The sequence below is a fragment of the Eschrichtius robustus genome, chromosome 4 (assembly GCF_028021215.1).
Source record: "Eschrichtius robustus isolate mEscRob2 chromosome 4, mEscRob2.pri, whole genome shotgun sequence".
Lineage (NCBI taxonomy): Eukaryota > Metazoa > Chordata > Mammalia > Artiodactyla > Eschrichtiidae > Eschrichtius > Eschrichtius robustus.
The window spans coordinates 109,228,389-109,255,996 of record NC_090827.1 but is presented as its reverse complement, the minus strand read 5'-3'; the positions used below and the strand labels follow the sequence as shown (position 1 = coordinate 109,255,996).

Sequence of the window (27,608 nt, the reverse complement as noted above, 5' to 3'; positions counted from 1 at the left end):
ACATGGGCAAACGCATATTACAAAATGCGTTGGGCAGCACAATCACATTGTAATATTTTAAAAGTCTTGTGGGAATAAATATATTGTAAAAGTCTAGAATGATGTACACCAAAATGTTAGCAGCAGTTATCTCTAGTGTTGTGAGATTTGGGTTTTTTTCCCTTTTGTTTATTTGCGTTTTCTAATATTTTTTGACATGTATGTTTTTGTTTCCATTTGAGGCTTAACTTAATACACTCTGGGCTGAACAGGTTGGCCCTCAGCTTTGGTCAGGCTCGGCGCTCAAGCACGGCGCTGCATTGGCGGGTGGGGCTATGATGAGCCCTGTGGCGCACCGCGCATGCGCCGGCAGAAGCCCTCCGAAGGCGTGTGACTTGCAAAACTTCGGGCAGTTTTGAAGGTTCAGAGCCCCCCGTCCTGGGCACTCGCGGTTTGACTGCTGGCAGCCCTTTTGGGTCCAGAGAGTTTGCCACGTATTTCTCCAGAGAGGAGAACATCTAGGGAGCACACGGTCAAAATATTTTTTAATTAACATAGAAACAGCTCCCCCCATCCTCTTCTTCTTTTATTTTGATAGTTTTTATGTTCTTGTGTTCCAGAGAATCCTGTGGAGAAGGCAGTGTGAAAATCCTGGAAGAGAGACTGAAGAAAATGGGTTTCCAGTATAGCTGTATCAACGACTACAAGTAGGTGGCATATTATAGTCAGTGTATATCTTCAAAGGAGGAGCAGAGTGTTGCCGAAAAGGTTTTTCAGAGATCAGCTCCAAAGGCCTCGGAACTGTGCCGTCTGGGTTGTCACTGGGTGTGGGGACTGGGAGTGCCTTCTGGCCAGGGTTCCACCTGGCCCCCGCCCACTTCTGTCCAGAGTCCTTTTCAATGATGCTGAAAGGACAGACAGCAGCCATTTGTCATTTGTGTATGTCTAGTTTTCTCTTCACTCGCTTACGGCATGTGCGTCACCTGAGAACAGGGACTGTGGTCCCTGCATCTCTGGATGCCACGCTGCCCATGACATGTGCCAAGGTGGAGTTTGAGATACTTACAGAGAGAGATGCACGGTGACTGTGGACCAACAGGAAAATCATCATAGCTACCATTTATTGAGCACGCTATGGGACAGGCACTTTATATACGTATAATCAGAGATCATTTCAGGGCGTTCCTGATACTTGGAAATGTAGGTAAATTTGGCTCAAACCCTGCAACGGTTGAAAGCCCTCCCCTGGACTGGGAATTACTCACCTTGCTGCTTCCTTCTTCTCTCTGTGTCGGCACCTGAGTCTGCAGGCCTGTTTGTCTCCTTAGGGGCTGGAGTCCAACACTGCAAGGACAGTGGCTTTCCCGAACGTTTGTGGGTATGGCAGGGTGCACGTTACATCTGCAGTCTTTGCCAGTGCCCGTGACCGTCCAGGTGGCCCTGCTGCCCTCTGCTGTCTCAAAAGTTCCATGGACCTGGTAACCGTCCCACCTGAGCAAAGCCCCCGGAAGTGTGGGTCTCCCCCTACTCTGGACTCCCCAGGAGAACAAGCCCCTCAAAGCTGTTCTTTTTCCACAGCTTGAAGCTGTACCATTTTACTCATCTGTCATTGCTAACGCTCTCAGGAATCTCTCAAGTTAGGTGTTGTTATCACCCTCTTTTGAAAACAAAGTGAAGCACATACTCTTTTTTGGAAATATAATCTGTGTACAGAAACCATAAGTATACAGGTGGATGAATTTTCTCAAGTTCAACATACACATGTACCCAGCATGTAGATCAAGAAACAGAGCACAACCAGCACCCCTAGTCTCCCCTTGGCTTCCCTTTCAGGCTCCCTGCCTGCCCACAATAGTAACCACTCTCTAGACTTGTAAGAGCATAGGTTAGTTTTGTCTGTTTTTTTTTTTTTTTTAATTTTATTTTTATTTATTTTTGACTGTGTTGGGTCTTCGTTGCTATGCGTGGGCTTCCTCTAGTTGAGGCAAGCGGGAGCTATTCTTTGTTGTGGTGCACAGGCTTCTCATTGAGGTGGCTTCTCTTGTTGTGGAGCATGGGCTCTAGGCATGCGGGCTTCAGTAGTTGTGGCACGTGGGCTCAGTAGTTGTGGCTTGTGGGCTCTAGAGCGCAGGCTCAGTAGTTGTGGCGCACGGGCTTAGTTGTTCCATGGCATGTGGGATCTTCCTGGACCAGGCCTTAGAACCCGTGTCCCCTGCATTGGCAGGTGGATTCTTAACCACTGTGCCACCAGGGAAGCCCTAGTTTTGTCTGTTTTTAAGGTTTATATAAATATTCCCTTTTCATGGATGGGTAAATTAAGTGTCAAGAGAGGTTGAGCAAGTTCCCAAAGGTCACCACTCAGTGACAGAGCTAAATTTTGAACCCAGCATTGTGTGGCCCTGAAGATTCCTCTTTTCTTTCTACTATAGAATTCTAATTCTTAACGAAGGCATCAGATTTTAGTAAATTAAATAAAAGGTAATTCTTATTCTAAAACAGCTCAATGATAGAGAAAACCATGGCTAAAAACTCCACAGTTATGACCCCTTTGCTTCGGTCCAGGACCTCCCCCAAGGAGGCTAGGCTGTCTTTTTATAAGGCATCAGGTCAAGTGTGGGAGCCCAGCCAGGGTCTCCTTCCTGACTCACGGCTGTGAGCCTCAGGGTCTCAGCCTGCTTTTACTGGCTCGAGTTTCCCCCACCAAAGCTGGTTTCAGGGCTCCTCCCTTGCCTGGCTCAGCCTCCCAGCTCCCATTTTTGTACTGCTCCTAGGCTCTCTCTGTGTTAAGGTAGGGTTTTTATTGCTCCTGGGAGCCCAGAGACGATAACAACAGGCTTAACATGGGAGAGTGAACAAGGTTAACAAATCAAACTCAAGCCAGATGCCTCTCAAAATTCAGGTGACATTGACCTCTGTCCTGTGGCAGTCGAAAGTTCTCCCCAGGATTCCTACAAATTTTGGTGAGGTCTTTCTTCAAAGCCTCTCTTGTCTCTTGATTGTTTTCTGTATTGATCCAGACTCAGTGAAACTCAATGCATCTTTTTTGGGGAGCGTAACACAGCAATAACAAACTACTCTTGTGAAAAATATCTGAATAATGTAGACTGAGAAGTAGGGAGTCCTACGGAGGGGTCACATAGCATGCCATAGGCCAAACGTATTTCCTGTTCTTCCAGAGTCCCCTCTGGTCCCCCTACCCAGAGATCCTCCCTTGGCCTTCCTCCCACTGTTACCTGGCTCCTGTCTTCACTGCTGCTTTCCCTTCCCTCCTGGCTGCCTGGACCCCACATCTTCTACCGCTACTGTACAGAGCAATTTAACTTTCTTCGCTGAAGCCTGGGCACCAGCCATCACCCGTGTGCTTCAAGTCCAACCTGCCCACAGTTCTTATCAAGAGGTTTTTCCAAGCAAAATCGTACATCCTTAAAGAAGTGGTTCCATGCTCGGGCTCTGGAGTGGAGGTTCAAGTTCAGCTCCACAGCTTGCTACTGTGAGAACTTGGGCAAGTTCCTCTGAACAGCTTTCTCAACTGTAGATTGGAGATGATAATAGTACCTGCTCTGTTTGGCTGTTGTGAGGATTAAATGACATAATCTATGTAAAATATGTAATCAGATTTCTTGGTACATAGTAAGTGCTCAATAAATGCTGGCTAATATTTTTAAAAAGAAACTATGTTCTTCGAGGTCAAAGACTTTGTATCTCCAGTACCTTGCAGGCCCCCCCATAAACGTTTGATGAATGAAAGTCATTTAAATAATCCCTTCAATATTACTTCTTTTCATTTTATAGACCAGTGAAGCTCTTGCAGTGTGTGCAGCACAGCACTCATCCCGACTGTGCCTTAAATTCGTAAGTGAATGTCTTAACCCAACTTCCTTGCTTCCCCAAAATAATCAGTCCGTACTATTTATAGAACGCTGGTGGATTGCAATATCATTTTACACCCACCCCCTAAAACGTCTGGCTGCAGAGTAAGACTGGTACTTCTGCAATGCACTTCTCTCCATCTCTGAGCTGCTGGGTTGGTGCAGGTTTGCTGAACATCTTTGCAGCTGAGCTGAATGAACCCCTGCCATGTACACAGAGCAGAGGCTGCCCTGATGCCTCAGCTTCAGCACAAAGGCTGGGAATGGGGTGGCAGGAGGACCTATTAAAACTTATTTCTGTTGCCCTTAGAGCTGACAGTTATTTTACCAGCAAAATGGGTTTATTTGGGAATAGCAGAGGAATTACAGTTTGGGACAAGCAGGCTATAGCAAAAGCCATAGACAAGTCCAATAAATGAAGGAGATGAACTTTATTTTATAGAAAAAAAGGAGGAAGTTGGGAAGGGGTGTTTTGAATGAAGATCCGTCAGAGAAAAGTGAGAATTCAAGGTGATGACAGTTTCTCATTGGCTGAGTTGCTGGGGTAGTCGATTTCTTACAGAAGATGCAGTGTACATCTCTCCTGCTGTGGCCTGTTGATGATTGATGATTGTTCCTGTGGATGATTCTGTTGGGGTCTGTAATCAACAATTCTTCCTGTAATTGATGTGAGTGGCACTGCGTGAGAGCTCCCCCTTCTGACCTCCTGACTTCATTTAAGTGGTGAGGTTTACATTTCTCAATCCTAATGTATATATTGTTTTAAATTAATTAATTCATTTGTTTTTATTTTTGGCTGTATTGGGTCTTTGTTGCTGCGCGCGGGCTTTCTCTGGTTGCGGCGAGCGGAGGGCTACTCTTCGTTGCAGTGGGCGGGCTTCTCATTGTCGTGGCTTCTCTTGTTGCAGAGCACGGGCTCTAGAGCGGGCTTAGTTGCTTCGCAGCATGTGGGATCTTCCCGGGCCAGGGGTCAAACCCGTGTCCCCTGCATTGGCAGGCGGATTCTTAACCACTGTGCCACCAGGGAAGCCCTATACTATTAGTATAAATGATACTATACATAGGATTCTGCAACGTGCTTTTTTCGCATAATAGTGTCTTGGTGTTGTTTTCCTATCTGTGGTGTTCTGTTGTGTGCGCACAGCACGATTTATTTAACCCATTGCCCATAGGTGGACATTTAGATTGTTTCCAGTATTTAGCTATCATCAACAGTGAATAAGATGAAGGCTTTTCCCTCTACTTCCATTTCCTGAAAGTAATTTCTTTCAACATTTTGGTCCATCTCCTCCCATACATCCCAGTACACACATACACATATGTTACCAGGCAGAGATGTAAGTTTGTTCATCTGTTTGTTTCTGGTTTGGTCTTATTTTCATTTATTTACTTGCCTTTGTTTTCGTACAAAAAGCAGTCATGCTGGACAGACTGTTCTGCTGTAGCCCTTTTTCACTTAACGATATAAGGCCATCATCCTTTTCTGTCTGTGCGTACTTTCTGACTGTCTTTTAGTGGCTGTGGAGTACTCTGTAGGATGGCCACTCGTCATTTATTTAACCATTTTTCAGTCATAGGCTGACTTAGTTGTAGGTTGTGGTTGTAGTTGTTTATTATTATAAACAATGCTGAAATATAATCCTTGATTCCATACCTTGAGCTCTTGTTCAAGTGTCTGTGTAGGAAAGATTACCAGAAAGGGAGTTGCTGGGTCAAAGGATGTATTTGTAGTTTGAATTTTGATATGTTTCAACAAAGCTGCCCCAGTGTGCACTCCCACCAACAGTATGTGGCAGGTGCCCCTTTCTCCCCTTCTTCACTAACCCTGGGTATTATCTGTACTTGTACCTGTATCTATACCTAATTTTAGTCAGTCTTATGGATAAAACATGATGCTTTATTGTTGTTTTGATTTGTGTTGGCAGGAAGATTTCCTGAGTTCTCTTCCCTTCCTTTCCTATCTGCTAAAATTTTATGTACCTTTGAGGACCCAACTCCAAATGTCCCTTTGTCTGTAAGGCTTTCCTGAGTCTGCAGGTGGGTGTAAGAACTCCCTTCTCTATGCTCCACTGACCTTGTACACAACCCAACTACAGCGCTTCCCTCTTTCCAGTCATGTTGTAATTCATTCCTCATCATCTGTCTCCAACACTCGACTTAGAGATAGCATGAACTCCCTCTTTGTGTGTTTCATCACAATTGCACAGAGTAGGTGCTCCATGAATGTCTGTAGGATCCATTTTTCCATCTAGAAGGAGAAGAGAACTAACCTGGGCTGGATATCAACTGTATGCCAGACGCTGTGCTGTGTGCATTGCATAGAACATTCCGTTCATCCTTCTAACTGGTCCATTAAATAGACACAGAGAGGGGAGAGAGAGAGAGACAGACAGACAGACAGACAGACAGGCAGAGAGACTGCTCATCATGCCCATATAGCTCCTCTTCCCATCTTCATTTAGTAATAGAACCCTTGAATGTTAGTTGGCCTCATGGTTGCCAAGAATAACAATTGTACTTCCCAGCCTCTCTTTCCTCTGTGGCCGAGTGATGTGGGTGACTTGAAAGGAAAGAACATTCATTCCCTCCCCCTTTATTGGCTGGTGTATGGACCCAGAAGGCGTGGTGGTGAGCCACCTTCGCTGGGCATGGCAGAGCACGCCATAGAGGGAGGCTGGGTGCCCCCTACCCTGGAAACACAGTATCAGCCTGCACAGTTATGGAGAGAGAGATAAACATCTGTCTTGTCTAAGCCCCTGGGATTTGGGGTCATTTCAACAGCAACCAAACCTATATCTGAACCGATATAGATAGGTTCTGTTACCCTCATTTCAGGGGTGTAGAAACTCTGGCTTAGAGAAGATAATGAAGGATTTGCCCAAGAAAAGACTACCCAGCCAGTGAGTGGGTCTGAAGTGAGTCTATGAGGTTTCCAGAATTCACCCTGGCGACTGTTAGGCTCTTTTTTTTTTTTTTTTTTTCACACACACACACACACACACACACTGTATTTTATTTTTACAAGAGATAAACAGACTGACACCAAGCATTGTACATGGATGACCACAACAAAAGCAACAATGATTGCAATTACCAAACATGAAACACACTCATACTATGTCATAATATTGACATTCAGTCCAGTAATCCTCCACTGTAACAGCTCCTTTACTTTGCAGTGAAAATTGATTTGTATATTCTTTGCCTCTGAGTCCTTGTGGGATTTTTTTTTTTTTACTTCAGACAGAAAGTCACAAAAATTATAGTCATCCTCATCAGTTCACTCAGTCCCATGTAATTAATTTTTTTTTTCATCTTGATCTTTTGTTAGCACTTTTATGAGTTCATCAGTTTTTCATTAGGGTTCTGAAAATGCTTATTCATTCAGTTCAGCAGTACAGTCAGTTACCAGAAACCTGTACTTGTCAGAGTCTTTTCCATGAATTTCTTGAAGATGAAACCCTTTTATAGGAACATATTTGCAAAATCATCAGAGCACACCCAGAACTGTCTGTAAATGACAAAAGACTTAAAAATGACCACGGTTAAAGATTTGATGAAAGTTCATAATAATGCAGTTGACAAGAAAATTAGTTATTTCTGAGATATACATTTTAAAGTAATAACTAGGATTGTTACTTATAACATTACACCAGAACATATAAGATTTTTAGAAATTTCATGTAATGTCTGAAACATTTATATTAACATATTTCCATACAAATAACCCAATGAAAGTTTAGTATTAGTTGTTTTGTTTGTTTTTTTATACTGCAGGTTCTTATTAGGCATCAATTTTATACACATCAGTGTATACATGTCAATCCCAATCGCCCAATTCAGCACACCACCATCCCCACCCCACCGCAGTTTTCCCCCCTTGGTGTCCATATGTCCATTCTCTACATCTGTGTCTCAACTTCTGCCCTGTAAACTGGCTCATCTGTACCATTTTTCTAGGTTCCACATACATGCATTAATATACGATATTTGTTTTTCTCTTTCTGACTTACTTCACTCTGTATGACAGTCTCTAGATCCATCCACGTCTCAACAAATAACTCAATTTCGTGCCTTTTTATGGCTGAGTAATATTCCATTGTATATATGTACCACAACTTCTTTATCCATTCGTCTGTTGATGGGCATTTAGGTTGCTTCCATGACCTGGCTATTGTAAATAGTGCTGCAATGAACATTCGGGTGCATGTGTCTTTTTGAATTACGGTTTTCTCTGGGTATATGCCCAGTAGTGGGATTGCTGGGTCATATGGTAATTCTATTTTTAGTTTTTTAAGGAACCTCCATATTGTTCTCCATAGTGGCTGTATCAATTTACATTCCCACCAACAGTGCAAGAGGTTTCCCTTTTCTCCACACCCTCTCCAGCATTTGTTGTTTGTAGATTTTCTGATGATGCCCATTCTAACAGGAGTGAGGTGATACCTCATTGTAGTTTTGATTTGCATTTCTCTAATAATTAGTGATGTTGAGCATCTTTTCATGTGCTTCGTGGCCGTCTGTATGTCTTCTTTGGAGAAATGTCTATTTAGGTCTTCTGCCCATTTTTGGATTGGGGTGTTTGTTTCTTTAATATTGAGCTGAAAGAGCTGTTTATATATTTTGGAGATTAATCCTTTGTCCGTTGATTCGTTTGCAAATATTTTCTCCCATTCTGAGGGTTGTCTTTTCGTCTTGTTTATGGTTTCCTTTGCTGTGCAAAAGCTTTGAAGTTTCATTAGGTTCCACTTGTTTATTCTTGTTTTTATTTCCATTACTCTAGGAGGTGGATCAAAAAAGATCTTGCTGTGATTTATGTCAAAGAGTGTTCTTCCTATGTTTTCCTCTAAGAGTTTTATAGTGTCCAGTCTTATATTTAGGTCTCTAATCCATTTTGAGTTTATTTTTGTGTATGGTGTTAGGGAGTATTCTAATTTCATTCTTTTACATGTAGCTGTCCAGTTTTCCCAGCACCACTTATTGAAGAGACTGTCTTTTCTCCATTGTATATCTTTGCCTCCTTTGTCATAGATTAGTTGACCATAGGTGCGTGGGTTAATCTCTGGGCTTTCTATCTTGTTCCATTGATCTATGTTTCTGTTTTTGTGCCAGTACCATATTGTCTTGATTACTGTAGCTTTGTAGTATAGTCTGAAGTCAGGGAGTCTGATTCCTCCAGCTCCATTTTTTTGCCTCAAGACTGCTTTGGCTATTCGGGGTCTTTTGTGTCTCCATACAAATTTTAAGATGGTTTGCTCTAGCTCCGTAAAAAATGCCATTGGTAATTTGATAGGGATTGCATTGAATCTGTAGATTGCTTTGGGTAGTATACTCATTTTCACAATGTTGATTCTTCCAATCCAAGAACATGGTATATCTCTCCATCTGTTGGTATCATCTTTAATTTCTTTCATCAGTGTCTTATAGTTTTCTGCATACAGGTCTTTTGTCTCCCTAGGTAGGTTTATTCCTAGGTATTTTATTCTTTTTGTTGCAATGGTAAATGGGAGTGTTTCCTTAATTTCTCTTTCAGATTTTTCATCATTAGTGTATAGGAATGCAAGAGATTTCTGTGCATTAATTTTGTATCCTGCAACTTTACCATATTCATTAATTAGCTCTAGCAGTTTTCTGGTGGCAGTTTGAGGATTCTCTATGTATAGTATCATGTCATCCGCAAACAGTGACAGTTTTACTTCTTCTTTTCCAATTTGTATTCCTTTTATTTCTTTTCTTCTCTGATTGCCGTGGCTAGGACTTCCAGAACTATGTTGAATAATAGTGGTGAGAGTGGACATCCTTGTCTCGTTCCTGATCTTAGAGGAAATGCTTTCAGTTTTTCACCATTGAGAATGATGTTTGCTGTGGGTTTGTCATATATGGCCTTTATTATGTTGAGGTAGGTTCCCTCTATGCCCACTTTCTGGAGAGTTTTTATCAGAAATGGGTGTTGAATTTTGTCAAAAGCTTTTTCTGCATCTATTGAGATGATCATATGGTTTTTCTTCTTCAGTTTGTTAATATGGTGTATCACATTGATTGATTTGCATATATTGAAGAATCCTTGCATCCCTGGGATAAATCCCACTTGATCACGGTGTATGATCCTTTTAATGTGTTGTTGGATTCTGTTTGCCAGTATTTTGTTGAGGATTTTTGCATCTATATTTATCAGTGATATTGGTCTGTAATTTTCTTTTCTTGTAGTGTCTTTGTCTGGTTTTGGTATCAGGGTGATGGTGGCCTCATAGAATGAGTTTGGGAGTGTTCCTTCCTCTGCAATTTTTTGGAAGAGTTTGAGAAGGATCGGTGTTAGCTCTTCTCTAAATGTTTGATAGAATTCACCTGTGAAGCCATCTGGTCCTGGACTTTTGTTTGTTGGAAGATTTTTAATCACAGTTTCAATTTCATTACTTGTGATTGGTCTGTTCATATTTTCTGTTTCTTCCTGGGTCAGTCTTGGAAGGTTATACCTTTCTAAGAATTTGTCCATTTCTTCCAGGTTGTCCATTTTATTGGCATAAAGTTGCTTGTAGTAGTCTCTTAGGATGCTTTGTATTTCTGCGGTGTCTGTTGTAACGTCTCCTTTTTCATTTCTGATTTTATTGATTTGAGTCCTCTCCCTCTTTTTCTTGATGAGTCTGGCTAATGGCTTATCGATTTTGTTTATCTTCTCAAAGAACCAGCTTTTAGTTTTATTGATCTTTGCTATTGTTTTCTTTGTTTCTATTTCATTTATTTCTGCTCTGATCTTTATGATTTCTTTCCTTCTGCTAACCTTGGGTTTTGTTTGTTCTTCTTTCTCTAGTTTCTTTAGGTGTAAGGTTAGATTGTTTACTTGAGATTTTTCTTGTTTCTTTAGGTAGGCTTGTATAGCTATAAACTTCCCTCTTAGAACTGCTTTTGCTGCATCCCATAGGTTTTGGGTCGTCGTGTTTTCGTTGTCCTTTGTCTCTAGGTATTTTTTGATTTCCTCTTTGATTACTTCAGTGATCTCTTGGTTATTTAGTAACGTATTGTTTAGCCTCCATGTGTTTGTCTTTTTTACGTTTTTTTCCCTGTAATTCATTTCTAATCTCATAGTGTTGTGGTCAGAAAAGATGCTTGATATGATTTCAATTTTCTTAAATTTACCGAGGCTTGATTTGTGACCCAAGATGTGATCTATCCTGGAGAATGTTCCGTGCGCACTTGAGAAGAACGTGTAATCTGCTGTTTTTGGATGGAATGTCCTATATATATCAATTAAATCTATCTGGTCTATTGTGTCATTTAAAGCTTCTGTTTCCTTATTTATTTTCATTTTGGATGATCTGTCCATTGGTGTAAGTGAGGTGTTAAAGTCCCCCACTATTATTGTGTTACTGTCAATTTCCTCTTTTATAGCTGTTAGCAGTTGCCTTATGTATTGAGGTGCTCCTATGTTGGGTGCATATATATTTATAATTGTTATATCTTCTTCTTGGATTGATCCCTGGATCATTATGTAGTGTCCTTCCTTGTCTCTTGTAACATTCTTTATTTTAAAGTCTATTTTATCTGCTATGAGTATAGCTACTCCAGCTTTCTTTTGATTTCCATTTGCATGGAATATCTTTTTCCATCCCCTCACTTGCAGTCTGTATGTGTCCCTAGGTCTAAAGTGGGTCTCTTGTAGACAGCATATATATGGGTCTTGTTTTTGTATCCATTCAGCAAGCCTGTGTCTTTTGGTTGGAGCATTTAATCCATTCACGTTTAAGGTAATTATCGATATGTATGTTCCTATGACCATTTTCTTAATTGTTTTGGGTTTGTTTTTGTAGGTCCTTTTCTTCTCTTGTGTTTCCCACTTAGAGAGGTTCCTTTAGCATTTGTTGTAGAGCTGGTTTGGTGGTGCTGAATTCTCTTAGCTTTTGCTTGTCTGTAAAGCTTTTGATTTCTCCATCAAATCTAAATGAGATCCTTGCCGGGTAGAGTAATCTTGGTTGTAGGTTCTTCCCTTTCATCACTTTAAGTATATCATGCCACTCCCTTCTGGCTTGCAGAGTTTCTGCTGAGAAATCAGCTGTTAACCTTATGGGAGTTCCCTTGTATGTTATTTGTCGTTTTTCCCTTGCTGCTTTCAATAATTTTTCTTTGTCTTTAATTTTTGCCACTTTGATTACTATGTGTCTTGGCGTGTTTCTCCTTGGGTTTATTCTGTATGGGACTCTCTGCGCTTCCTGGACTTGGGTGGCTATTTCCTTTCCCATGTTAGGGAAGTTTTCGACTATAATCTCTTCAAATATTTTCTCTGGTCCTTTCTCTCTCTCTTCTCCTTCTGGGACCCCTATAATGCGAATGTTGTTGCGTTTAATGTTGTCCCAGAGGTCTCTTAGGCTGTCTTCATTTCTTTTCATTCTTTTTTCTTTAGTCTGTTCCGCAGCAGTGAATTCCACCATTCTGTCTTCCAGGTCACTTATCCGTTCTTCTGCCTCAGTTATTCTGCTATTGATTCCTTCTAGTGTAGTTTTCATTTCAGTTATTGTATTGGTCATCTCTGTTTGTTTGTTCTTTAATTCTTCTAGGTCTTTGTTAATCATTTCTTGCATCTTCTCAATCTTTGCCTCCATTCTTATTCCGAGGTCCTGGATCATCTTCACTATCATTATTCTGAATTCTTTTTCTGGAAGGTTGCCTATCTCCACTTCATTTAGTTGTTTTTCTGGGGTTTTTTCTTGTTCCTTCACCTGGTACATAGCCCTCTGCCTTTTCATCTTGTCTATCTTTCTGTAACTGTGGGTTTTGGTCCACAGGCTGCAGGATTGTAGTTTTTCTTGCTTCTGCTGTCTGCCCTCTGGTGGTTGAGGCTATCTAAGAGGCTTGATGGGAGGCTCTGGTGGTGGGTAGAGCTGACTGTTGCTGTGGCAGACAGAGCTCTAATCCACTTTAATCCACTTGACTGTTGATGGGTGGGGCTGGGTTCCCTCCCTGTTGCTGTGGCGGTCAGAGCTCAGTAAAACCTTAATCCACTTGACTGTTGATGGGTGGGGCTGGGTTCCCTCCCTGTTGGTTGTTTTGCCTGAGGCAACCCAACACTGGAGCCTACCCGGGCTCTTTGGTGGGGTTAATGGCAGACTCTGGGAGGGCTCACGCCAAGGAGAACTTCCCAGAACCTCTGCTGCCAGTGTCCTTATCCCCACGGTGAAACAGAGCCACCACCCGCCTCTGCAGGAGACCCCCCAACACCAGCAGGTAGGTCTGGTTCAGTCTCCCCCAGGGTCACTGCTCCTTCCCCTGGGTCCCGATGCACACATTACTTTGTGTGTGCCCTCCAAGAGTGGGGTCTCTGTTTCCCCCAGTCCTGTCAAAGTCCTGCAATCAATTCCCACTAGGCTTCAAAGTCTGATTCTCCAGGAATTCCTCCTCCCGTTGCCGGACCCCCAGGTTGGGAAGCCTGACGTGGGGCTCAGAAGCTTCACTCCAGTGGGTGGACTTCTGTGGTATAAGTGTTCGCCAGTCTGTGAGTCACCCACCCAGCAGTTATGGGATTTGATTTTACTCTGATTGCGCCCCTCCTACCGTCTCACTGTGGCTTCTCCTCTGTCCTTGGATGTGGGGTATCCTCCTTGGTGAAGTCCAGGGTCTTCCTGTCAATGATTGTCCAGCAGCCAGTTGTGATTCTGGTGCTCTCGCAAGAGGGAGTGAGAGCACGTCCTTCTACTCCGCCATCTTGGTTAATCCTCTCGAAAAATAAATTTTAACTTCTGTCTTCATGGGCACGGCTAGCCCTGCTGGCCTGTGCAGCCGAGGGAGAAAGCTGGTGCGGCCTGCGCTGGGCCTCGGCCTGGTGAGCAATTCGGTGGTTCTCCCTGGCTGAGGAGGCCCCACCTCAGCCCTGGCTGTCACGAAGATATCTGCCTGTTAGGCTCTTTTGACTAGAAATTGGGATAAGAGATCCACCAACACCAGCATGTGTCCCAGGGTGGCTGGCGAGGTTGAGTCCTCTCCCACTCTTTGCTGTTCACTGTCTGTGTATTAGGCACGCGTGTTTTTGAGTCTTCTCACAGGAAGTAAAGAACAGTCTGTGTACCTGGGCCTTCACTTTCCTCACCTGAGGGTGAAATCCACTCCCCTGTCCCTTCTCCTCAAAAACCTTCAACGTTCCCTGCTACCGAGTCTAGACTTCTGGCCTGGCCTTCCTGGTTCGTATCCTCCTTCTAGACACACCACCCCCTGCTCCCCACCAGAAACTTTCACTGCGGGCTTGGATCCACTTCCCTGAAGACATCCTGTGCTTCCCTGCCCAGAGTCCTGTGGACGCTGACCCTTTTGGCCATGGTGAGAGCAATGCAGTTGGAGTCAGATGACCTGAATTTGACATCTACAAAACTGAAATAATGGAAACCGCCACATGGGTTTGTTGTGAAGATGGCGCCCCACCTCCCTTCTAGACAGGATCCTAGAAAGACTCCCCAGAGCCTGGACCAGGCGCAGGCTTCAGGTTCCTACAGTTCAAGTAAGGAGCACATGGGTCGAAACTCATAATTGCAAAGCATCACACACCAGATCCAGGTAGCTCAGCAGAAATGGGATGTGTTGAAGGATATTGGGTCACTCAGAGTCTTCCTGGGAGAGCCAGAGAAGCAGGGCTGGAGGCTATGCCAAAGTCCCACCCAGAACTGCCCTAGGGGACATCCCCCTGTGGCCTGTTGGGCACAGACACCGCAGAGAGTTCCTTTGATGCTCGTGTCTGGATGCTCCTTCTAGAATCTCTGCCACGGCTGCCTCGGAGAGCTGGTGCCAGGGCATCCCCGGCTAGAATGAACCCTCGGTGGCATCTGCTGTTTTAGTCTACTATGCCCACAGCTATACCCAGATGTGGGTACATCTGTTTGGCAGAGTTTTGGTCACGTGTTTGTGCTCTAACTCCCGGGAGGTTGGGAAATTGAATCTCTGCTTTAAATCCAGTCTCACGGCTTTAAATCTCATCTGTATGCTGGTGACTCCAAAATGAGTATTTCTAGTCCAGGCCCTGTACTGAGCACCACACTTGTATATTCAGCAGTTTACTCTGATGTCTAATAGATATTTCAAATGCAACACATCCCAAACCGGACTCCTGAATTTACCCATGGTGGTAGGCTGAGTCATGGCATCCAAAGATATGCATGCAGTTCCTAATTCCTGGAATGAGTGGATTTTACTTTATATTACACAAGGGGCTTTGCAGATATGATGAAGGTAACGATCTTGAGGTGGGGAGATTATTCTGGGCTATCCTGGTGGGCCCTGCATGTAGCGTAAGTGTCCTTATAAGAGCGAGGCAGAGGGAGATTTGGTTCAAGAGGAGGGGAAGGCAGTGTGGTTATGGAAGCAGAGATAAGAATGATATACTTTGAAGGTAGATAAAGGTCAAGGACACAGATTCTCCCCTCAGGAGATTTTCCAAAAGGAACCAGCCCCAATGACCCCTTGACTAACCCGGGAAACTGGTTTCAGACTCTTGACCTCCAGAACTGTAAGAGAATAAATAAAGCTGTGGTGTTTTGAGCCACTGAGTTTATTACAGCAGCAACGGGAAACTAATACACCCCTCAGTTGGTCTACCCATACATCCCTGTCTCAATTGATGGTAACACCCACCTTTCCAAAAATCTCCAAACGCCTGTTCCTAAAATCTTAGTGCCATTCTTGATGCCTTCCCTTCTTTCACCCTTCAGCAAAAAATCCTGTTGATTCAACTTACAAAATTAATGGAAAATCCCATCATCTACTGTGACCAGCCTGGTCTGAGCCACTGGGCCTCTTTGAAACCCAGCTACTAAGAAGTTAGCCTTTTATTTTTATTGTTTACTAGGGAAATTTCAAACATGCACATAGTATAAGGAATAGTCCTTTAAAAATTCAGTCACGTCTCTCATCTGCTCACAGCCCTGCAGTCAGTCCCACATCACTCAGAGTAAGAGCCACACAGCCTTCCCAGGACCCCCAGCCCCACTTCTCTCCGACTTTTTTCTTCCTCCCCTTCCCTCACTGGGCCTCAGCCGCAGTGACGTCCTGGGACTTGACAGCACATTCCCACCACAGGGCCTTGGTCGCTGTTTTCTCTGCCCGGAAGTCCTTCCCCATGTGGCCAACTCACTTACTTACTGTGTTTGCTCACATCTCAGCTCCCTGAGGCAACCTTGACCTCCATGTTTAAAGCTGCAGCCTGCACCATCAACTCTGGCTCTGCAAACCCCCTCGTGTTGCTCTGCTTTTCTTTTCTATAGTGTTTGTTTATCATCTTCTGACTTATTTGTTTGTTAAGTTTGTTTTTTATTACCTGTTTCCCACCTGTTAGAACATCAGCTCCAGGAGGACAGGGGCTTTTTCTTTTTCTGTTCACTGATGAATGTGACTCAAGAACCTAGGAGGGAGCCTGCAGCCTGGTAGGCACTGAGGAATGAATGAATGAGTGAACAAATGATTGATTTTTCTACCCTGGGGAGGCATAGATTTGAGACAAAGGATGTTGAAAGGGGCTGGGCAACTGAAGGGCATGACACGGGTCCTGTGAGAGTTTGTCCTATAAGAAGTGACCAGGGGCAGCATGTGTAGAAGTTCCAGATTTTGATTTTAAGAAACAGAATCCAGCTGTGGCTCATGTAGGTGGAAAAAAGGGGAATAAAGTTGTTGAGAGGATTTAATAGAATAGACTCTCCAGTGAGCAGGGGGCCTCATAAGGTCTGGAGAGGTAAGTGTCCTTATTGTCACCGTGTAACTTAGGTCTTTCTGGTTTTACTCTGTCTCCTTAAACAGACTGTAAACTTTATGCAGATACAGATCATGTAAAATTCCTTCCTGTAAAACCTGTTGCCCCCTACGCTGCCGTTCCCAAAATAGGCAAGTGGGGCCACCCTGGCAGCGGTGCCTGCTTTTCCCTCCCCTGCTGCACGCTCTGTACAGTGAATGAGGGCAGCTCTCCCCACCAGTCTTCAGGTCTTTCTGAGCACTTCGCACATGTCAGCCTGTCAACGTGGTCTTTGGAGTCATCATCTCATTGCATTCCAACCACATTCTTGGAAGGTGGGCAGTTTGATCGCCATTAGTGATGCTGAGGTTCAGAGAGGTTAAGTGACCCCTTAAAGTCACTCAGGACTGGCTGGAGGCAGAAGTGGAAGCCAGGTCTGTCTGTGTGTAAAGTCCTTGCTCTTCCCACTGAACCACACTGCCTCCAGATGTTTCTGGGGTTCACACCACAGCAGAGAAGTAAGAGGTTTATAGTTCCTGACCTGTTCTTCTTTCCTTCTTTGGGCATTCTTTCAGTGACTGTTGAACAGATTTATTTATGACAGTTCTTTCCCAAGTCCATTGAACGTCAGGAATAAAACCCTCTTTCACGCTTTGCTGAGGTTTTCTGCACTTTCATTACTTTGGAAGGAATTTTACTAATCTCCTTTAAAAATGATTTAGCAAAGAATACTGGTAAGATAATTTACAGAAGAGGAACCACCAGTGGCAAATATGAAACATTATTTTATTGATCTAATAATAATGAACTACACATTCAATAAGGGGCAATTTCCACCTCAACTTCTTTGACATACCGCAACAAAAAATAGCAGAAAAATATTTTAAAGATGTTATTCAACGCTTGATGGCATTGTAAGTTGCTAAAATGCTTTGGGAGAACAACTTGATAATATGTATCAAGAATTATAGGTGTCGCGCTGCGGGGGTTGCGGTTGGGGTCGAGGAAAAAAAAAAAGTAAAAAAAAAAAAAAAAAGAACTATAAAAATATTCATAATCTTTGACCTAAGTCAGACTTTAGGTACCCTATTCTAAAGACATGATTCAAAATATAGATTCAATCTACATGCTCACAGATGTTCACAAACAATTCTTTTTAATGCAGTATCGGAAGTGCAAACATTGGGAGCTGGAGCTAAATATTCAAGGGTAAGGGAATGGTTACATCGAAGGGTTATACTTACTACATGGAATAGAATGTAGCCATTCAAAACAATGGTAGGTGGTTTATGTCAGTTATATCTCCATAAAGCTGGGGGTGAAGGTGAAACAACCGTAATCATGATAATCATGCAGCAATATGGACAAATTCTCACAAACAAAGTGAAAAACATGTAGAAAACAACTTTATACGCTTATAGGTTATAATATTGGCCCAAAATTCAGTAGATGGATAATCTACAGGATTGGTGAGGATATGAGAAAACAGACGTACTCATGTTACTGACATAGGGTTCGCTGTGTCAGTCAGGGTTAAGGGAAAACGTCAGATTTCCCATCTTGGCCTTAATTCTCTCTCCAAAATGTGTCCCCCCCCGCCCCACCCCGCTCTGCCCTGGCCCTAGGCCACGGAAGTGGGATGGCAAATTTCACTTGCTTAGGAATAGTGGGGTAAAAGACTTTGAATCTACAAAAGTTTAGAATCCAACTCACATTTTTGTGGTAAGTTTAGGAACAATCTTTTTTTTTTGATATTTAATTTATTTACATCATTTTAATTTATTTACAACATTTTAGAGAGTTTAGCATTTAAGAATAGCTCTTGGAATAGCCCTGTGATTCCAATATAAGTGTAACTATTAAATAACTGATTAAAAAAAAAATAACAAAACTGATTTTAGACTTAGGACTTTTAGTTGAAAGTGATAAGAGAATTTTACTAAGTTTTCAATCAGTATTGGAATGTTTAAGAGAATTAAGATTAAATTTTATACATTTATTAGATTTATTAGAATTAAGTATTCGAGAAGGTTTTGCTCACTTAAAGTCATTTAAAATATTTTATAAAGAAAATGTAATGTTTTAAAATGTAAGTTTAGGGAGATTAACCAAGATGGCGGAGTAGAAGGATGTGCTCTCACTCCCTCTTGCGAGAGCACCAGAATCACAACTGGCTGCTGGACAATCATCGACAGGAAGACACTGGAACTCACCAAGGAGGATACCCCACGTCCAAGGACAGAGGAGAAGCCACAGTGAGACGGTAGGAGGGGCGCAATCAGAGTACAATCAAATCCCATAACTGCTGGGTGGGTGACTCACAGACTGGCGAACACTTATACCACAGAAGTCCACCCACTGGAGTGAAGCTTCTGAGCCCCACGTCAGGCTTCCCAACCTGGGGGTCCGGCAACGGGAGGAGGAATTCCTAGAGAATCAGACTTTGAAGCCTAGTGGGAATTGATTGCAGGACTTTGACGGGACTGGGGGAAACAGAGACCCCACTCTTGGAGGGCACACACAAAGTAGTGTGCGCATCGGGACCCAGGGGAAGGAGCAGTGACCCTGGGGGAGACTGAACCAGACCTACCTGCTGGTGTTGGGGGGTCTCCTGCAGAGGCGGGAGGTGGCTCTGTTTCACTGTGGGGACAAGGACACTGGCAGCGGAGGTTCTGGGAAGTGCTCCTTGGCATGAGCCCTCCCAGAGTCTGCCATTAACCCCATCAAAGAGCCCAGGTAGGCTCCAGTGTTGAGTTGCCTCAGGCAAAACAACTAACAGGGAGGGAACCCAGCCCCACCCATCAACAGTCAAGTGGATTAAAGTGGATTAGAGCTCTGTCTGCCACAGCAACAGTCAGCTCTACCCACCACCAGAGCCTCCCATCAAGCCTCTTAGATAGCCTCAACCACCAGAGGGCAGACAGCAGAAGCAAGAAAAACTACAATCCTGCAGCCTGTGGACCAAAACCCACAGTTACAGAAAGATAGACAAGATGAAAAGGCAGAGGGCTATGTACCAGGTGAAGGAACAAGAAAAAACCCCAGAAAAACAACTAAATGAAGTGGAGATAGGCAACCTTCCAGAAAAAGAATTCAGAATAATGATAGTGAAGATGATCCAGGACCTCGGAATAAGAATGGAGGCAAAGATTGAGAAGATGCAAGAAATGATTAACAAAGACCTAGAAGAATTAAAGAACAAACAAACAGAGATGACCAATACAATAACTGAAATGAAAACTACACTAGAAGGAATCAATAGCAGAATAACTGAGGCAGAAGAACGGATAAGTGACCTGGAAGACAGAATGGTGGAATTCACTGCTGCGGAACAGACTAAAGAAAAAAGAATGAAAAGAAATGAAGACAGCCTAAGAGACCTCTGGGACAACATTAAACGCAACAACATTCGCATTATAGGGGTCCCAGAAGGAGAAGAGAGAGAGAAAGGACCAGAGAAAATATTTGAAGAGATTATAGTCGAAAACTTCCCTAACATGGGAAAGGAAATAGCCACCCAAGTCCAGGAAGCGCAGAGAGTCCCATACAGAATAAACCCAAGGAGAAACACGCCAAGACACATAGTAATCAAAGTGGCAAAAATTAAAGACAAAGAAAAATTATTGAAAGCAGCAAGGGAAAAACGACAAATAACATACAAGGGAACTCCCATAAGGTTAACAGCTGATTTCTCAGCAGAAACTCTGCAAGCCAGAAGGGAGTGGCATGATATACTTAAAGTGATGAAAGGGAAGAACCTACAACCAAGATTACTCTACCCGGCAAGGATCTCATTTAGATTTGATGGAGAAATCAAAAGCTTTACAGACAAGCAAAAGCTAAGAGAATTCAGCACCACCAAACCAGCTCTACAACAAATGCTAAAGGAACCTCTCTAAGTGGGAAACACAAGAGAAGAAAAGGACCTACAAAAACAAACCCAAAACAATTAAGAAAATGGTCATAGGAACATACATATCGATAATTACCTTAAACGTGAATGGATTAAATGCTCCAACCAAAAGACACAGGCTTGCTGAATGGATACAAAAACAAGACCCATATATATGCTGTCTACAAGAGACCCACTTTAGACCTAGGGACACATACAGACTGAAAGTGAGGGGATGGAAAAAGATATTCCATGCAAATGGAAATCAAAAGAAAGCTGGAGTAGCTATACTCATAGCAGATAAAATAGACTTTAAAGTAAAGAATGTTACAAGAGACAAAGAAGGACACTACATAATGATCAAGGGATCAATCCAAGAAGAAGATATAACAATTATAAATATATATGCACCCAACATAGGAGCACCTCAATACATAAGGCAACTGCTAACAGCCATAAAAGAGGAAATTGACAGTAACACAGTAATAGTGGGGGACTTTAACACCTCACTTACACCAATGGACAGATCATCCAAAATGAAAATAAATAAGGAAACAGAAGCTTTAAATGACACAATAGACCAGATAGATTTAATTGATATATATAGGACATTCCATCCAAAAACAGCAGATTACACGTTCTTCTCAAGTGCGCACGGAACATTCTCCAGGATAGATCACATCTTGGGTCACAAATCAAGCCTCGGTAAATTTAAGAAAATTGAAATCATATCAAGCATCTTTTCTGACCACAACGCTATGAGATTAGAAATGAATTACAGGGAAAAAAACGTAAAAAAGACAAACACATGGAGACTAAACAATACGTTACTAAATAACCAAGAGATCACTGAAGAAATCAAAGAAGAAATCAAAAAATACCTAGAGACAAATGACAATGAAAACACGACAACCCAAAACCTATGGGATGCAGCAAAAGCAGTTCTAAGAGGGAAGTTTATAGCTATACAAGCCTACCTAAAGAAACAAGAAAAATCTCAAGTAAACAATCTAACCTTACACCTAAAGAAACTAGAGAAAGAAGAACAAACAAAACCCAAAGTTAGCAGAAGGAAAGAAATCATAAAGATCAGAGCAGAAATAAATGAAATAGAAACAAAGAAAACAATAGCAAAGATCAATAAAACTAAAAGCTGGTTCTTTGAGAAGATAAAATCGATAAGCCATTAGCCAGACTCATCAAGAACAAGAGGGAGAGGACTCAAATCAATAAAATCAGAAATGAAAAAGGAGAAGTTCCAACAGACACTGCAGAAATACAAAGCATCCTAAGAGACTACTACAAGCAACTTTATGCCAATAAAATGGACAACCTGGAAGAAATGGACAAATTCTTAGAAAGGTATAACCTTCCAAGACTGACCCAGGAAGAAACAGAAAATATGAACAGACCAATCACAAGCAATGAAATTGAAACTGTGATTAAAAATCTTCCAACAAACAAAAGCCCAGGACCAGATGGCTTCACAGGTGAATTCTTTCAAACATTTAGAGAAGAGCTAACACCTATCCTTCTCAAACTCTTCCAAAAAATTGCAGAGGAAGGAACACTCCCAAACTCATTCTATGAGGCCACCATCACCCTGATACCAAAACCGGACAAAGACACTACAAAGAAAGAAAATTACAGACCGATATCACTGATGAATATAGATGCAAAAATCCTCAACAAAATACTGGCAAACAGAATCCAACAACACATTAAAAGGATCATACACCACGATCAAGTGGGATTTATCCCAGGGATGCAAGGATTCTTCAATATATGCAAATCAATCAATGTGATACACCATATTAACAAACTGAAGAAGAAAAACCATATGATCATCTCAATAGATGCAGAAAAAGCTTTTGACAAAATTCAACACCCATTTCTGATAAAAACTCTCCAGAAAGTGGGCATAGAGGGAACCTACCTCAACATAATAAAGGCCATATATGACAAACCCACAGCAAACATCATTCTCAATGGTGAAAAACTGAAAGCATTTCCTCTAAGATCAGGAACGAGACAAGGATGTCCACTCTCACCACTATTATTCAACATAGTTCTGGAAGTCCTAGCCACGGCAATCAGAGAAGAAAAAGAAATAAAAGGAATACAAATTGGAAAAGAAGAAGTAAAACTGTCACTGTTTGCGGATGACATGATATTATACATAGAGAATCCTAAAACTGCCACCAGAAAACTGCTAGAGCTAATTAATGAATATGGTAAAGTTGCAGGATACAAAAATGTTATAAGTCATAATCCTAGTTATTACCTTAAAATGTATATCTCAGAAATAACTAAAAAGAAAAAAATGTAAGTTTAAAATAATTTAACCTAAAATAACTTGAGTTTAAAATATTCAGGAAATTGGAATAATTGTGAAGCCTCCTTAAAAGGTATTATCAGAGTTGACTAGGCTTTTAAATTAGAAGAATACTGTTCATAAGTTAACTAGAATAGTGTATGGGAAAGTCAAGCTTTTGAATTTATAAATTTAATAGTTAGAATTAATTTTTAAAACCAAAGTAACTGCAAATAATGTGCTTTTTCTCTGCATAAACACCACCCTCAAGCACAGCCTCACAGTGACATGAAAAGCTTAAGCTAAAATGTGACAAGTGGACCCAGGCATCTAAAGTGAAAAAAAACAAAACTATATTCTGTTTGTGCATGATAATAGGCGCAAATGTTAGAAATAGATCTAAGATAAGCTCCCAATGGCTAGGGAAGGGAGTGAGAACTGGAAAAAGAGGAAGGGAGACTCATTATTACTGTGTTTAGTTCTGTATTATTTTATTTTCTTAAAAAGTAAAAGTAAATTTGTCTTTGTCTTAATTGGTTAATTATTTAACAGCAAAAACACTAATCAATTTTGGATGAACTGTCTGGAACATTAACTGAATTAGAAGTGCAATTATAGAAAATGTCCAGCAGGCGGAGCCCTAGTACAAATTTGTGGGCTGCTCGAGATTCCTTTAGCCAAAAAGGGGCGAACAGCACTCATAGGGAGTAAGCAACTTTCAAGGACCCCAGCCACTAGTCAGGATCCAGGGAATAAAAACCTCAGATTGTTTCATAATTTTAAAAGTTTATTTTTTAATTGGTTTCAAAGAATTCAGTAATTTCTGTTTTTAAACAGGGTCTGGTGGTCAGACCCTATTTGCTATGACCAGAGTCCCTATTTTGGCCAGATCCTCTCTCAGTGTCTGTATGTCATGACTGGTTTTTCCTCACCAGTTAAACGGTGATGATGTAATGTCCATCAATAGGGAACTTGGCGAACTTTATGGTACATCCATACAATCAGAATTCACCCGTGAGGAAGAATGAATAAACTCCATATGTACCCATATGGAAGTATGTCCAAGATGTGCTGTTGGGTGAAAAAACAAGTTGTAAATTCCATCTGTGCTTAGATAAAAGGATATGTGAGTCTGTGTGTGTGTGTGTGCGTGGGAGTGTGTGTGCGCACACGTGTGTGTGTGTAGGGAGTGTGTATCGCATTTCTGGAAGGACAAATCAAAACTATCAAGGATGATTCTCTATGGAAAGTGGGAATAGGGAAGCTAAGGAGCTTTTACTTTTCACTTTGTAACTTTCTGTACTATTTATTTATTTATTTATTTATTTATTTATTTATTTATTTTTGGCTGCATTGGGTCTTCACTGCTGCGCGTGGGCTTTTCTCTAGCTGTGGCAAGCCGGGGCTACTCTTTGTTGCAGTGCGTGGGCTTCTCACTGCAGTGGCTTCTCTTGTTGCAGAGCATGGGCTCTAGGCACGTGGGCTTCAGTAGTTGTGGCATGCGGGCTCAGTAGTTGTGGCTCGCGGGCTCTAGAGCACAGGCTCAGTAGTTGTGGTGCATGGGCTTAGTTGCTCCGCAGCATGTGGGACCTTCCAGGACCAGGGATCAAACCGGTGTCAACTGCGATCTGCAGGAAGATTCTTAACCGCTGCACTGCCAGGGAAGTCCCATGTACTATTTAAATTTTCCGCAGTGTGCATATATGTTTTTGAAAGTAGGTGTCATCCACCAGTACTGACATTTTTTCTATTTCCTTTTTAATTTGCAGGGCAGCAACATCTACTCAAAGAGAAGCCCTGTCCCTTTATGCAGAACAAAGTGCCAGCTTTGTCTTTCCTCTCTTAGTGGCTTTGGCTTCAGTTGCTCAGATGTAACTAGGAACTCAGCTGTGTTGCCCTAAGCAGCCTGCAGTCCTGAAACCTGCCATTGCCCAGTCATCCTTCTTGTTCTGTGTACACCAGGTGACTCCATTGTCTAAAGAAGCTTCCTGCTGGGAAAACAATGTCCTGAAATGGGTTTTGAATGATATACACGGTCAGGATTTCAGAAATTAAGCTAGTTCTATTTAACCAGTTAAAACTACTGCATTAACAATTTGACTGACATATATACACTACTATGTATAAAATAGATAACTAATGAGAACCTATTGTACAGCACAGGGAAAAAAAAACTACTGCATTAGAATTAAAGCTAGTTATTATTTTCTTATTTTCATAATGATACAACATACTGAGACAGACTGTTTGTTATATAAGCAAACATTTTAAGAAAATTTTGGTAGAACTGTATATATATATTTTTATATTTTCTTATACAACCAGCAGGGCACACTGCATGTTTGTTGATAGCTTCAAATATATGTATACTATATAAGTGTATTCATACATGTTTGGTAGGCAAAGAGCTATGTATAATGATGTCCATTTAAGGGTTATTTATAATGAGGGGGAACTAAACATTCTACTAATAGGGAACTCTTTGCATATGTTTTGGTATATCTGTAGGATGGAATATCATTCAAATAGGAAAAGTTATGTTTACCAGCCCAAAAGTCCTTCATCTGGTGAATGGATAAACTAACCTTGGTATATCTATACAGTGGAATACTACCCAGCAATAAAAAGTAACTAGCTATGGATAAATGCAGCAGTGTGAGACTCAGTGAGACTCAGTTGCAGCATGCCAAGTGAAAGAAGCCAGACCAAAAGGCTGCATACAGTATAATTCTGTTTACAGGACATTCTGGAAAAGGTGAAACTGTAGGAATGGAGAACTTTTTGGTTTCAGGGTTAAGACTAGGGGGAGGGGCTAACTGAAAAGGAGCAGCCTGAGGGAATTTGAGGGGAGTGACAAGTCTGTTCTGGATCAATGGCTATGGTGGTGGCGACAGGAATCTATATTTGCCAACACTCAGAACTGTATGCCATAAAGTCATTTCACTGTTTGTAAATTAAAAACTTTCAAAGAACATTTCGTGACATAGAAAAATGCCAGCAATCAGTGTAAGACATAGGACATAAAACTGTTTATATGATCTAATTGTCTAAAATATAATACAAATGTAACATTATGGATGTATGTTTGTATTATACGCATATTGTAAATGAACGAAAGGAAAAGAAATAAGCCCAAAAGCGGAGCAGTGATCTCTGGAGAATGTTCTTATTAGTGATCCCTATTCTTGACTTTTGACTTCTTGTGTTTTCCCAATTTTCTCTAATGAGCATGCATTACTTTTCTAATCAGAAAAAGAGAAATAAGCACATACATCATCTATGTGTGGTAATTTGACACAACACAAAACATTTCCAGACGAGGAAAAGAAAACCAAAACTCCTCACAGACACTTCCTGTTCTTACTCCTTTTTTCACCTCAAGTGAGCGTGGGAGGTTTAGACGTGAGAACTCGCAGATTCTGGTGCCCCAGCGGCCAGCAACTGGGAGTGAGAGCTCTCACTTTCTGTTGTTTCCTGTAAATCTCTGGAGAGAAAAAAATTGCCCATTGCGGGCAGAGCCATTCCTCAAACCTGCTGCCCTGACTGCAGAGCTCTGTCTTCCTCCTGACAGAGCCTCTACTGCATTTTATGTAACCACTTGCCCAAGTGTTCACTGTGAAGCTGGGAATCCTCACAGCTTGATGATTGTTTTATATAACACACATTTACAATTCAATCTCATGCGTATTTAGAGATCACTTCAGACACTGCGCTGGGCAGGGAATCTCACTGGGAATGATTGCACAGGTCACCCAATAGCTCCCTGTGCCTCCCATCTCTTTCTCTCTTGGTTCCTTCTCATCTCCCATCACTACCCCTCTCTTGTGGGGTCTACACACTCATCCGCCCCATGCCATGGTGCTCATTCCAGGGTTCGGGAGAGGCCAGGTCCCTTGACCATCACCATCAGTCACCTTCATCATCTCCATCATCATCTTCACCATCATCATAACAGCCATCATCACCACCATCATTATCACCATCATCATCACCATGCCTAGTATTTATTGAGTTCTTACCATGAACCAGTCACTGTTGTCAATTTTTTTTAATATTTCAGCTTTTTTTTTTTTTTTTAAACTTTGGGTTTATTTACTTATTTATTTATTTATTTATGGCTGTGTTGGGTCTTCGTTTCTGCGCGAGGGCCCTCCCCAGCCGCGGCAAGTGGGGGCCACTCCTCATCGCGGTGCGCGGGCCTCTCACCATCGCGGCCCCTCCCGCTGCGGAGCACAGGCCCCAGACGCGCAGGCTCAGCAGTCGCGGCCCACGGGCCCAGCCGCTCCGCGGCACGTGGGATCCTCCCAGACCAGGGCTCGAACCCGTGTCCCCCGCATTGGCAGGCAGATTCCCAACCACTGCGCCACCAGGGAAGCCCCCTGTTGTCAATTTTTAATCATTCTTTTAATTCTCATTACTATCCTCATTTTGCAGATGAGAAAACTGAGGCTTGACAAGGTTAAATCACTTCTGCAAGGTCACGCAGTTAGTAACGGAGGAGAAGTGTTACAACCAGGTGGACTGACTCCATCATTGGGGTGCTTTTCCATCTGCTGCACTAAATAAGGACCCAGGAATGTTAACAACACTTGGATTCTGCTCCAGAACCCTCTGAACTCACTTCCCCCTTCCTCTTTCTATTTCCTCAGTCTTCTTAGATATCCAACCCCACACTCCACCTACCATTTATGTTTTTGCTTTTCTTTCGCACTTTGACACCAGAAATAGTCTCTCTTGTCCCAAACTGAGCTCCCATCTTTTCTACACCTGCATCTCTCCTCCTCACCTCAGCACATTTAAGGACACTTGTCAGGGTAACATGCCTTCTATCTCACCTTCCCAGAGCTGACACTGTCA

At 42.2% G+C, this 27,608-nt stretch overlaps 1 protein-coding gene across 2 annotated transcripts in view; it reads left to right on the top strand.

Annotated features, from left to right (window-relative positions):
• Positions 1–27,608, top strand: part of BST1 (bone marrow stromal cell antigen 1) — a 44,450-nt gene that overhangs the window by 13,612 nt on the left and 3,230 nt on the right. The window contains exons 7-9 of one of the 2 annotated variants that reach the window (XM_068543196.1): positions 600–686; positions 3,772–3,831; positions 24,521–25,825. In XM_068543196.1, the coding sequence (XP_068399297.1) occupies positions 600–686; positions 3,772–3,831; positions 24,521–24,626 (253 nt within the window). In that variant the 3' untranslated portion in view covers positions 24,627–25,825. Of the gene's footprint in view, positions 1–599; positions 687–3,771; positions 3,832–24,520; positions 25,826–27,608 lie in introns of those variants that run through there. The other variant, XM_068543197.1, reaches the window with a different exon arrangement.